Source organism: Apodemus sylvaticus, chromosome 11 (assembly GCF_947179515.1).
Source record: "Apodemus sylvaticus chromosome 11, mApoSyl1.1, whole genome shotgun sequence".
Classification (NCBI taxonomy): Eukaryota; Metazoa; Chordata; class Mammalia; order Rodentia; family Muridae; genus Apodemus; species Apodemus sylvaticus.
The window spans coordinates 79,817,142-79,829,677 of record NC_067482.1 but is presented as its reverse complement, the minus strand read 5'-3'; the positions used below and the strand labels follow the sequence as shown (position 1 = coordinate 79,829,677).

General features: G+C 54.0%; 1 protein-coding gene across 2 annotated transcripts in view; it reads right to left on the bottom strand.

Annotated features, from left to right (window-relative positions):
- Zmat5 (zinc finger matrin-type 5) overlaps nt 1–12,536 on the bottom strand; it is a 31,076-nt gene that overhangs the window by 359 nt on the left and 18,181 nt on the right. Inside the window, exons 3-5 of one of the 2 annotated variants that reach the window (XM_052198840.1) lie at nt 8,570–8,632; nt 6,919–6,999; nt 4,943–5,054 (exon numbers count right to left, since the gene is read on the bottom strand). In XM_052198840.1, the coding sequence (XP_052054800.1) occupies nt 4,943–5,054; nt 6,919–6,999; nt 8,570–8,632 (256 nt within the window). The remainder of the gene's footprint in view (nt 1–4,942; nt 5,055–6,918; nt 7,000–8,569; nt 8,633–12,536) is intronic. The other variant, XM_052198841.1, reaches the window with a different exon arrangement.

The following is a 12,536-nucleotide window of genomic DNA, read 5'->3' as shown; positions in this document are numbered from 1 at the left end:
GAGCACCTCACAGACCCACCTTGCTCTTGTGCCATTCTGGCTGTCGGAAAGGGTGGCCACCTGCACAGCCCCTGGAAGTAGAACGCTGACAACCTGCAGACCCTCTGGGCTGGCGACCTCTGCTCAGAACTGAGCCCCAGGTGGGGACGACCTGGGAGACTGACCTGCCAGAACGGCTTTGGGCAATATAATATGGAAGCACCCTTAGCGTCCACCTGTGGGGGACCGGTTAAATATTTATGCACGTCCACAGCAAAGAATGCTATGCAGCCTGTGTAAAAATCAAGGCCTATATGCACTGATGAAGAAAGATATACTATGTGAGTAAGGAGAAAAAAGCAGCTTATAAAATAATGTATATAGCATGACACTATTTTTGTTTAAAAATATAGAACATATATAAATGCATAAAAACAAGCCTGGAAGTTACAACGAGGCGTCGTTCCTGGTTCTGTCTGGGTGGTGTAGTTACCGTGGGTGGGGCTGCTTCTTTTAACCTCTTCATCCTTCTCCAAAGCCTCACAAGCACAGAGCCTCTGAGAGCAGGAAAGCCCACTTCTCATCCCCTCACTCACCCCTTACCCTAAACTCAGGGCCCCTCTGAAGTGCTTGGTCCTTAGGAAGGGAGGGTCCTTGGGTGCGACCCAGAGCAGCATGTAGGCGGCCCGCCCTGCCCCCACAGACCCTGCAGAGCTGGGCCTGCCCCGCCCGCCCGCCCGCCCGCCTGACGTCCCAGCTGGGCACTGCTGCCCAGGCTCTCTGAAGCCACCTAGGGACTTTCAAAGGGTAGACAGTAGTGTAGAGATGGCATCTATACCCCAGGCCTGGCACCAGGGGGCCATCCAATGACACGACAGTCATGTCCGGCTAAGCGCTCTCATGAGAAGAGACACCATAACCTAGAGAAATCCGGGAACCTCATGCAAACCCCATTATTCAGGTAAGGCTGAACTATCAGGAAGGGGTCAGCCACACATCCAGTTTTACAAGCACACAAGCCTCTGAAACACGGAAAAGCGACAATGCACGCTGTCCCTGCCCCTTCGGGTCCTTCTACCTCAATGTTGAGGGACTTCCTGGCAGCTCCTGACCATCTTGGGTAGCAGGCAGCCAGCTCTCTGCAGAAGGAGAAGCACCTGACCCTCCTGGGAGGCATCTGGACAGGCGGGCCTGAGGGGTGGTAATGGGGACCACCTGAGCTTGCCTGGCTGCATCCACCCAGCCTGCCCTGAGGCACACCACAGCAGAGTTGCCTAGAGTGGAGGTCTTGCTGGGAACCCTGAGTGCAGCTTCTGAGTGGACAAGGACACCCCCTGCTCAGCGCCACTGCCTGCTGCAAAGTGCAGAAAGCAGAGAGCAGCTCCTGACATGATTTGTGGCCCTGGGGCTTTTATAAGCGCCGCCAGGCACAGAGAGGACTAGGTGTAGGAGAGACTCCACAGTTGCTGGAGGGAGTGCATGCCCCCATGTCAGCCAACCTAGGGCTTCCCGAGGTGGGGTCACAGTAATGGCGAGGCTCCCCCAGGGAGGCGTGGTCTTGGGGAGTTCCTGCCCCCTAAGCCTCAGACCTGTTCTCTAAGAAGGGCATCCTTCAGACCTTGCCAGGACCCTGCCTCGCGGGGCACAGGTGTGCAATGCTCTTCATGGCCTGCCTGCTCTGTGCACAAGGGCAGCAGCAGCAGCAGCCCGGCATGTCCCCAGCCCTGGTCCTTATCAAAAGGACCGTCTTACAGAGGTGAATGTACAGGGACAGAGCGCTGGCCCAGAGAGGAGCCTGCGGGAGATTAGGAAGGATAAGCGCACAATCACAAGAGCCAACAATAGGAAGCGCGGACGGCACCGCCTGGCCGGCCAGGGATTAGTCTGTGTGTCCTGTCCTGTCCTGTCCGCTGAGGCCAGAGGCTCCCTTCTACAGCTGCTGTCTGCTCTTGGCCTGTTCCTCAGGGTCAAGGCTGAGGAAAATAGCAGACACCAACAAGCTAAGCACCCCCCTCCCCCCCCCTGCCCCCCAGAGCCAGCCTGGCTTTGTAGGGGCTTTCTGCCTGTGGTGCTGGAGCTCACAGGTCTGAGTGGTGCTAGGTGATCCAGGTAGCATGTGTGCCCTGGGGGAAGCACACATCCTGAAAGAAGTCCCCAAAAGGGCCCTCGGTGCTGTCAGCCAGGCTAGGTCTGTGCTGCCCTAAATGTGTCTTCAGAGTCACCATGTCCCAGGGCATTGTTTCTGCTTGTAGGCAGAGTGGGGTTCTGCTGGAAGAGGGAGGCCGGTGTCCAGTGTGACCCAAGGAAAGCTAAGAGGTAGAGAGCGGACTGGGCCTCAGACCTGTGCTCTTCCTAAGGGGGCACTGCAGTGGGCACTGGGAAGTCTCAGGAGGCGGGGCCTGGAGCCAAGGCCCCTTCCAACACTAGTGGGGCTGTGGTGGGAGGGGCTGCAGAGGACAGAACAGGGCACAAATGCGCAGGCAGAACTCAAAGCAGGAGTGGTTGGAACAGAATCGGGACACAACTCAGAGTAAACCATCTCTCTCTGCTGGTAACTCCGTTCAAGGCCAGATAACCTCACTCTGCACTGTCACCTCACCTCCTCAGGAAGTCGGTGCTGAGGTGGAGACAGACAACAGGCAGCTACAGAGAAAAGCAGTTCCCTGGGAGTGGCCAGGGGGAGAGTGGGCCCAGAACCAGGATTCCGAGTTCTAAGAAGCTGGGGTGGCAGAGATGCATCTTCCCCATCTAGTCACTGTCACTGCCAGCTGAGACTGGGGGCTGCTGGGCCCTGAACTTGGTAGCAGAGGGGCTGAGGGCACGAGAAGCAGGGCCTCCATGCCTGGCCAAGGACACAGGTACCTGAGGAAGAAGAGCACACTGCAGAATTGCACAAGAGTGTGCCGGGCTCCCTAGATGCCCAGGACCATGCATAGGACACACCATGACCACCAAATCGCGCCATCGTGTGGTCACGATGTGATGTGGGGCAGTGACTCGGGCTGGTCCATCCCCCTCAGTTCCCCTGGGCCATCCCCAGTGCCCACATCCACACTAAGAATGTCTGTGCAGTCAGGCAGGCACCATGGCTTTGCTGTCGACTTGTCTCACACTAAAGGTCTGAGACAAGATCTTCCTGAACCCTTCTCACCGCCCCTGGGGGCCTAGGCTGCCACTCCCTCCCAGGGAAGGAGACTGCTGAGAGAGAACAGTGGAGCGAGCAGGCGACACTCCACAGCTAGCAAGCAGGAAGCTCAGACAGACCCTTATGGTGGGGTCAGAATGAATACCCGTGGCTCTCTGACTAGCATGAACCCTCTGACATGACAGGAGTCTACATTCCTACACAATGTTCAAAACTACATCCCTTTAAATGAGTCCAGAAGAAAGGGGTATCATATTCTGTAGTGTGTATGTATGTATGTGTGTGTGTGTGTGTGTGTGTGTATAATTTGTATTTTGTTTGCTTACTATTTAAGATGGGTTTTTCCATGTAGCCTTGCTGTCTTAGAACTCACTCTGTAGACAAGGCCTGTCTCTGCCTCCTGAGTACTGGGATTAAAGGTGTATCTCACCACCATCTGGCTGTACTATATATGTATGTATGTATGTATGTATGTATGTATGTATGTATGTATTTAAAGATTTATTTTATGTATATGAGTGCTCTATCTGCATATACACCTGTGTGGCAGAAGAGGGCATCAGATCCCACTACAGATGGTTGTGAGCCACCATGTGGGTGCTGGGAATTGAACTCAGAACTTCTGGAAGAACAGCCAGTGCTCTTAAGTGCTGAGCCATCTCTCCAGCTCCGCACTATATATTTTTAAAGTGGGGATACAGATACAGGGCACAGGTTTAAAAGTGAACAGGGCTGTAGAGGAGGCTCAGAAGTGGAGAGCACAGGGTACTCTCCAGATGATATAGATTTGATTTCCAGCCCCAACATGGCAGCTCACATCTGTAACTCCAGTTCCAGGGGATCCGATGCCCTCTTCTGGTCTCCACAGGCACTGCATGAACATGGTGCACAGACAAATATGCAGGCAAAGCACCCACGCACATAAACAATGAAGCCGGGGGTTGTCTTTGTTTTTTTTGTTTTTGTTTTTGTTTTTTGAAAAGGTAAAGTACAGAGCAGGTCAATGTCTTAGCAGGGGCTGGAGAAACACTCTGCAGGTGAAGGCACTGCAGCCAAGACCGCATGGTGGGAAGGGAGACCTGACTCCAGAAAGTTGTCCTCTGACCACCTGCTGCCGCAGCGTGTGTGTCGCATACCTCCTCTCAAATGTGAAAAAACAAAATTAAGTAACAACACAAATCCCTTTCCTCTGGGATAAGAAGCTCAACATTCACCCTGAGGCAGAGCCTGGAGAAAGTTGGACAAATTGTCTGAAGGACACCCTTACCATAGCTAAGTCACTGTCCCTCGGGCCACAGAGATACACGAACTCTGAAAATCAAGAGCCACGTGTACAAAGCCAGGCATGGCTCACCGCTGTTCCTCCTCTGCCCGGCCTTGTTGATCCCATGAGGCTACAGAGCTCCTACCCCACCCCTGGGCATCTGGCTGATGACATGCAGTGTGGGCTACGTCCTGACTCTCCAAGGAGAGGAGAGCACATGGTCACACTTCAGTAGCTCCTGGCTCAGCACACTCCCGGTCTGACAGGATGTCCATTTCAGAGCATCCCGAGTCACGGGGATGCAGTGGGATAATGACCTTGTTGTCTCTGCGAGTTTCTGCTTCTACAGAGCCCTAGAGGGGACCGTGAGCACCAGGTACATAAGGAGCTTAGCTGCCATGGGTGGGGCCCTGACCTTTAGTCACGGCCAAGTGGAGAGTCACGTCTTTCCAGGAAACTCCATAGTGGGGTTCATGGTTGGCCCCCGGCCCGGGCAGCTCCTACAGACGCCTCGGGCAGCCCCAGAAGGGAAGGGGGGTAAATTTGAGCCGCACCTGCTACTTGGGGCTGAGCTGAGTCGCTTAGCTCTCTTCTCCAGCCAGTCCTCCAGGTGGCCCTGAGGAAGCTCTGCAGTCTCCAGTGGCCATTCTCTGGCCCGCCTCTCCTCTGTGGAGGACAGAGTGACAAGGAAGGGTGAGGGACAAGCCCGCTGGCCTGAATCTCACTCTTCCACAGAGCAGCAGGTGCTGGGAAAGCCCTGGGATGATGTACTGGTCTGTCAGGAGGAAGTGGGCCAGTAGGTCAGGACCAGAGCCACAGGTTTGTCCCCTTCGTGCCACTAGCTCCCCAGCACCTCTGTGCACAATGACCCAGGGATCCAGGCCTCGCTCTGCTCTAACAGAGTCTCCAAGCCTGGGGAGCTAGAAGCCGGGCCATGGGCACAGAGCTCCACTCTCAAGAGGGGTTTAACCTGGGGATGCAGAAGGCAGTGTGGAGAGGCTGTACCTGCAGGCCTCTGACCCTAGGCAAGGTAATAATTAAGTCTCAGTTTCGTGGGTTTTCTCCTCACTGTACTAAAAAAATAAGCAACGAGTGAAAGAATTCATACATGCTAGGGAGTCAGGCCCTGAGCAGTGTGGGATGGGTCTTTTTATTTCATGTATGTGAGTGCACTGTTGCTGTCTTCAGACACCAGAAAAAGGCATCAGATCTCATTACAGATGGTTGTGAGCCACCATGTGGTTGCTGGAAATTGAACTCAGGACCTCTGGAAAAACAGTCAGGGCTCTTAACCACTGAACCATCTCTCCAGCCCTGTGGGATGGGGGAGGGGACTTGAGCTGGGGAAAATCAACTGGTGGATCCATATTGACTCAGGAACAGGCTCAGCACCCACACTGCATAGGCATCTTCTCACCCATCTTCACAATTACTCAGATGCCAAGGTGACAGGGGAGCTGAGAGAACCAGAAGCATTTAAACTGTCACCTGCCCCAGGGCCTCATCCTGGCTCTGATTCCACTGAGCCCAGCCTCCTGCTCAAGGCCTGTGGCCTGTGTTCCCTCCATAGTGAGCCAACCATTCATTCCTTGGCAGCACGTGTGTAGCCAAGAGCTGCAGCCGGCGACTGCCAGGACTCTGGCTGCCCCATGAGGCCTCACATCTGTGCTCCCCCAACTGGCGGGGGCAGAGGGGAGGGGCTGGCTCCTGGAAACCCTATGTGGTGCCAGCCCGCAGGCCCTTCTGCCTAAGAGCTGGCTCATTTTTTCCACCTGTTCAATAAGGTGCTACAGGTGACAGTGAGGAGCGTCCGAGGAACCTTCTGGGTCTGTAACTGGGACTGAGCAATGAGCTTCAGAGGCAGACGCGCCAGCTTTCACGGAGTCACATAACCAGGCTGCCGGGAACCTGCACAGGAAGGCTTGCTTTTGGGGGGTTTTGGGGGTGGGGGATGGGGGATGGGAGGCAGGTCCCAGGAGTTCAGGCTTGAACTAGCTATGTAGTTCAAGCTCAGGAGGACAACCTTAAACTCCAGATCCTCCTGCCTCCACCTTTCAAGTCTGAGATTACTTGTGTGTGTCACCAAGCCCGGCAGGGAAGTACTTTTTGCAGCCTTTGTCCCCACGGGTTGTAGGGTACTCGCCTGGTACTAAGTCTGAGTAAGGACGCTAGTGTTGCCTGACTGCAGGAGATAGGGAGTGGGGGAGGAAGAGAGGTGACAGGGAAAGGGAGGGAAGGAAGAGAGGTAAGCATCCAGGAACATTGAGGGGACAGAGGGTAAACCCAGGGCACACCTTCAGGGTCCTGGGAAGGAGCCACGTGTGCTCCATTTCCTAGGGACCCCGCCCTGTTCCTGAGGCCCACCCACCTGAAAGGCCCAGGGATGGATTCCCCATCAGTGGCAGTCCCTGCTTACTCACACAGCGCATAGCAGTGTGAGAGAACTGGGGTGGTGCAGAGCAGCCTCCCGCTGTTAGAGCCCCTCCCATCCCACCTTCAATCCCGTCAATCCCGCTTCACCCCTACATACCCTCCACCTGGATGCTCAGCTCCTGCAGATCTTGTTCTGACATGTGGGAAAATCTGCAGTTGGAGCCAAAGTCGCACTGGCCTGCAATGGGAAGACAGTCACTCCTGCTGCAGCTGGGGCACTGTGACAGACAGGTCTCAGAGGTTAAAGGCAGGGCTTTAGATCTAGAGTAGCAGCCCCAGTCTGGAACAAAATCCAGACTTCCTGGCTCTACTCGCACTCAGCAGCCTGAGGTGCCCACCTGGCTCCCAGAGAGTCCAGCTAGAGCTTGTCAGTGCTGGGCCACACAGGCATGCGCAGGACATCCCTATCACCAGTCCATGTGTGGGGCTGGTTCAGCGAGCTACACGTGGATCCCTGAGCGGCCCACCATGCGCCACACATCCCTATCTGGGGCTTCGCCAGCTCCCTTAGCTTGTAGGAGCAGCTGGATTGTTCCTCAGAGACCTTGGGGGCATCTTTGCCAAGGAGAAGTCAGTGTTTGGATGACTTTCCTGTTATCAACCATGGAATCTGAAGTATGTCTTTGGAAATTACAGATCAGTGGTGTCCTCAGCTAGGATAACTACCGCAACAAACACATACTCTCATGGACCACCCCAGCTGGGTATGGGGAGCCCTGGGATGAGGGTTCTCAAAGTCCAGGCGGATAAGGATTTGGCGGTGACAAACAGAAACAAACACAGAGGCAGTTTGAATCTGAGTGGCCACTGGTCAGGCAGCACTGTCTCCTGAGGGGAGTCTGGCCATTTGCCCAGGTTTCCTAGTCCATCAGCAGTGCCTGCCCCACGGTAACCACCTGTATATATGACTAGAGTCCTTGTGGTTTCCATCTTTGCTTTGGTTGCCTAGAATCCCTTAGAGGAGCTCATAGGCCCTCTAGAACCGCACAGAGAATAGTTATCCCATGAGTGCCTGACTTTCCATCCTTAACTGTGTCTGTTTCCCTTACTTACTGATATCGTTACTTCCTTTCTGAAATATATATTCTTTTTTCTAAACACAGGACTTGCTACATAGCCTAGACTAGGATCTAATTTGTGTGTGGGGGGTGGTTGTTTTTTTTTGAGACAGGGTTTCTCTGTGTAGCCCTGGCTTTCCTGGAACTCACTCTGTAGACTAGGTTGGTGTTGAACTCAGAGATCAACCTGCCTCTACCTCCCAAGTGCTGGGATTAAAGGCGTGCGCCACCACTGCCCTGGCAGAAGCTCCCATGTGTAGAAGGGTCAGCCCCACCCACACCAGCCCTAGACTCACTTCCTCATAAGCATAGGCCCTCAAAGGAACAGCCAGCACACCTGGTTCTGACTCTGAACTTGTAATTCTAGACGTGTTCCTATCTCTGCCTGCTGGGAAGGAGCACACAGGAGATCAGGCTCCCTGGCTAATTTGACCTCAGTAGTGTTCCCTGGCTTATGTTCCCAAGGGCTTCTTATTCTAAGTGAGCCAATAAAATCGTATTTGACATCTGAGGGTCTCTCTAGGTGAGAAGACATTCCTAGAGATGTTTCAATTGACCAGTCAGCTAAAGCCAAACTACAAGTGGTTCAGGATGGTGGCAGGGACTGGAGGAGACACTACAGGGTGCCACACAGGCCAACAAGATGATGCTTTTCTGTCAGGACCAGAGCTGAGCAGAGCACTTACTTACCTGTCAGCAGGAATTTCCTGCAGGGTCGCTTGTTCTGTTCATCCAGCAAGATGGCCGCTGCATCTGCAAGAGAAGGCCAGGTTCAGATGATTCCACCCAGGACGTAGAGCCTTGGGCTGTGAAATCAGTGGAATACAGCGCTAAGAAGAGAGCTCTCTGTGCATGGAGGAGCGTAAGCTGGGGTTGGCCACAGTGGGTGGAGATGCTGAATAGAGGGGTTCAAACTGAGGTGACCTCCATTCCTTACACCCCTGGGGACCAGCTAGGACCAGGAGGTGGCTTGAGGCTCTGGGCTGCAGCTTGTCTACACTGTGGACTCGGATGGGGAGCTTTATTTGAAAAGCCTTGCACAACAGGACCTCTGTGTACTTCCTGCAAGCCTGTGAGCACACACATGTCCTGCCCCATGGTGGGCCACATGTACAATGGTGACCTATGATTTACTGATGTCAAGACTGTTCTAGTTGGTGACAGCCCCTTGTTATTAAGTGACACAGAGTATTTCAACATGAAAAACTTTTCTCAAAGTCCTGATACATAGGATGGTGCTTCCTACCCCACCCCCACCACTAGGGCCTAAGGGGAAGCTCAAAGAGGGAGGCTGTGACCCCCACTCTTCATTTCTCCTGGCATCAGTGGTGGGCACTCAAAGCCACACCAGCCACGCCCTGTGCATTCCCGGCTGTCATTCGGGACACTCATTTAACTCTGGCTTCTCATTTCTTCTGTCTTTATTCTCAGTGTCCAGTTATGGTTTGAAATTTGTGTGCTTCTCAGGAGGAAAGGTACCAATCAGTTAAAACTCTGTGAGTAGGCCAGGCATGGCGGTGCACTACAGTCCTTGATTCTTGGGAGGGTGACAAAGGACTGTTTGAGAACTGGAGTTCAAGGACAGCTTAGACCATCTAGCCAGAGCCTTTCTTTTCTTTTCTTTTCTTTTCTTTTCTTTTCTTTTCTTTCTTTTGTTCTTTCTTTCTTTCTTCCTTTCTTCTTTTCTTTCTTTCCTTCCTTCCTTCCTTCCTTCCTTCCTTCCTTCCTTCCTTTTTTCTTTCTTTTCCTGCTTTTTCAAGACAGGGTTTATCTATGTAGCCCTGGCTGTCCTGGAACTCAGATTCCCCTGTCTTTGCCTCTTGAGTGCTGGGATTGAAGCCAGCAAGATCCTGTTTCAAAACAATCAAACAACTCTGAATAAAGCAGGAAGGCCTGACCTCAGAGCCCTTCTATCTATCCTGGACAAGAGGAAAGGTAGGCTGGACACCTGGCCACACCTTTCTGAGGCCATGGGCTCTTCAGAGTCCAGGAGACCTGTGCTCAACCCCAGGTGCACATGGCCACAGGAAGCCGCTGCCTTTCCAGCTGTTTTTCCCATGTAACTGGAGGAAAGTTCTCAGCTGGTAGGGCTTCATGGGACAATGGACAGGGAGCCCTTGAGATGCTGGGGGCAATCCTGCTGGGACCTTAGACTCACAGGGCGTGGCCAGCCACGGTACCCTCCTTTCCAGCACTCCCAAGTAGACACAGTTGTCCCCTCCTGACAAGACTGCTGTGCGGTGCTAACAGAGCCATCCTGTGAAGGTGGGGACTGAGCCTGAGGCAGGATGAGCTGCACATGGTCCTGCAGTCAGGGGGCAGCAGTTACTCTGCACTGTGGTGTGAGTCTAGAGCCCTGATCTTTCAATGCGACTGCTCTCAAGTGGCCGGGTAAGTAACAGTGGCTATCAGAGCAGGAAGTCTTCTGGGGTGGGAGTTGGTATCAGGGAATCCCTGCAGTGTGAGGCTGCTAGGCTAGAGAACCAGCCAGCTATCCCTGGGACTACAGACACTAATGGACTACCTTCCAGGATCCTTCTGGGCCTAGAACCACTGAGGCTGGCTGGAGGGCTGAGCCTGGATCCCAGGCACGGGGCCCTGAGTGGATCCAGGCTGAGTGTGGGAGAATCCCATGCTATCTCGCTCCCAGCTGGTGTCTCTCCACCCAACTCACTCCACTGCACGTGGCAGCTAGAAAAGTGCACAGGCAATCTATCCCTCCCAGGTTCCTGCAGTCCAGATGGCCTTGAACTTATGATCCTCCCAGGTCAGCCTCCTGGGGGGCCAGCTGTGAGGCTCGGGCTCACCTGGATGTTTTTCCCTCTTTGGACAAGATTCACTATGAAATGCTGGCTGGCTCTGGACTCACTGTGTTGCTCTGGCTACCTCAGACTCTTTACTCTCCTGCCTCAGCGTCCCAGGTGCTAGGATTATACAACACATACACATTTTCCAGTTCTGTCTTAATTCCTCCAAGAGGAAGAGTTATTATAATCACTAAAAATTCCTCAGTGCCTCCGAAGGACTCCAAACTGCGACCCCGCAGCAACCCAGGCCCCACTCAGAGCAGCCTTGCTCCCGACTTGACTTGTGGCGCTCTTTGCGACCTGAAGTATCAGTCCTTCGGGCTTCACCTTTCTAACCCCAGCCACCCCCGGGGCCCCATGCTTGTCTGTTCGCTGAGTCCCTTGTTTCTGAAGCACCCCTGTGTACCAGGCACTGTGCCAGGCTGTGGACTGAAGCGCACAGCAAGTGAGACCCTGTGCCCCCTTCCAGTCCACAGCTGCACTGCTGTACACGGATGTCGTGGCAGTAAGTGTTGAACCTGTCACCAGACGGCCTGGCTCTTCCTGAGGATTTGCCGTCTGACTTGAGTTCTGAGATTCAGGGACTGTCCTGACATGGGAGGGAGGTCAGCGGGATGGGCGAGCCCACAGAGAGGAGATGCAGGGCAGGAAGGGAACACCAGCAGAATGCAGCAGTCAGAGCAAGCCAAGGACTTCGCCCAAACACCTTGCTTAAAAGAGTGCAGGGCCTTGAGGCGGCTCAGCAGATAAAGGTGCCTGCTGCCCCGGCTGAAGACTCGAGCTCTGTAGCCAGAGCCCGCACACTAGAATAAAACTGATCCTCACAAGCTGTCCACACACGCGCACTCACAAACACACAAATAAACACACTAAGTAACTCAACAACACTGTGTGAAAGGAGAGCCTGCTCTACCCACCTCCGACCCTTAGAGGCTGGCTGGGAGCTCAGCACTAGGTGCTCACTGAGCAATGGCTGAATGACTGAGCTCAAGAGACAAAGAGCCTGAGGTCAGTGCTTCCGGGGACATACAGACTTCATACCTACTGTGCTGGTCACCATGGGTCTACTGCGCTCTGTCCCCTGTTATGTCTGTTTACATACAACAAAGTTAGGCTCACCGTGTCAGTGACCCAGTGACCCAGTGACCGACAGGCAGCTGGTCTTTGGGCCGGTGCCTGTCCTAACCATGGCCCATGGCACACCAGTTGCTGGAGGGCTCATGGATTTGTCTGAAGGGACAGAACAGCGCTGAGGGAAGCCTCGGCTCTCGGGGACACACACAGTGCCTCTCAGGGTCTGCAGGGCTGCTGGGATGTGGCAAGGGGACGCTATTCAAGGGAAGCAGAAAGAGCTCATGTCCCAGCTCAGCCACCAACCGCCAGAGACCCTGGGTTCTCGTGGCCACCAGCCTTCCTCACAGAGCTGCTCAAAGGACAGTGTGGCTGATGATGTGAGGAGTCTGAAGAGGGGACTCATGGCGTCTGCCCTTTCACCTTTCTGTAAGGAATATGAAGACCTCTGCTGCTCGGCCCTCAACTCAGGGCTTGGAACTTGGAGCCAATGCCAAGATGATTTGGCCCAGCTGATGCCAGACCAGTCGCCACCAGCTCTGGGAGACAGGAGACCTTGCCAGGCCTGATGCCAGGTTTCTGAGGAGCCCCATTGTTCCAGAATTCCACCCTACCTCCACTCTCAGCCGTTGAGCCCACAACTATGCTGTTGGTGGGCCACTCTCCCTCTGTCAAGTCTCTGAGCCTTGCTTTCCTCACCTGGAACAGGGGAGCATCTGAGAGACTGAATAGCTGGTCTGCATTGTGAGTTCCAGAATAGCCAGGCTAGAGTGAAACTC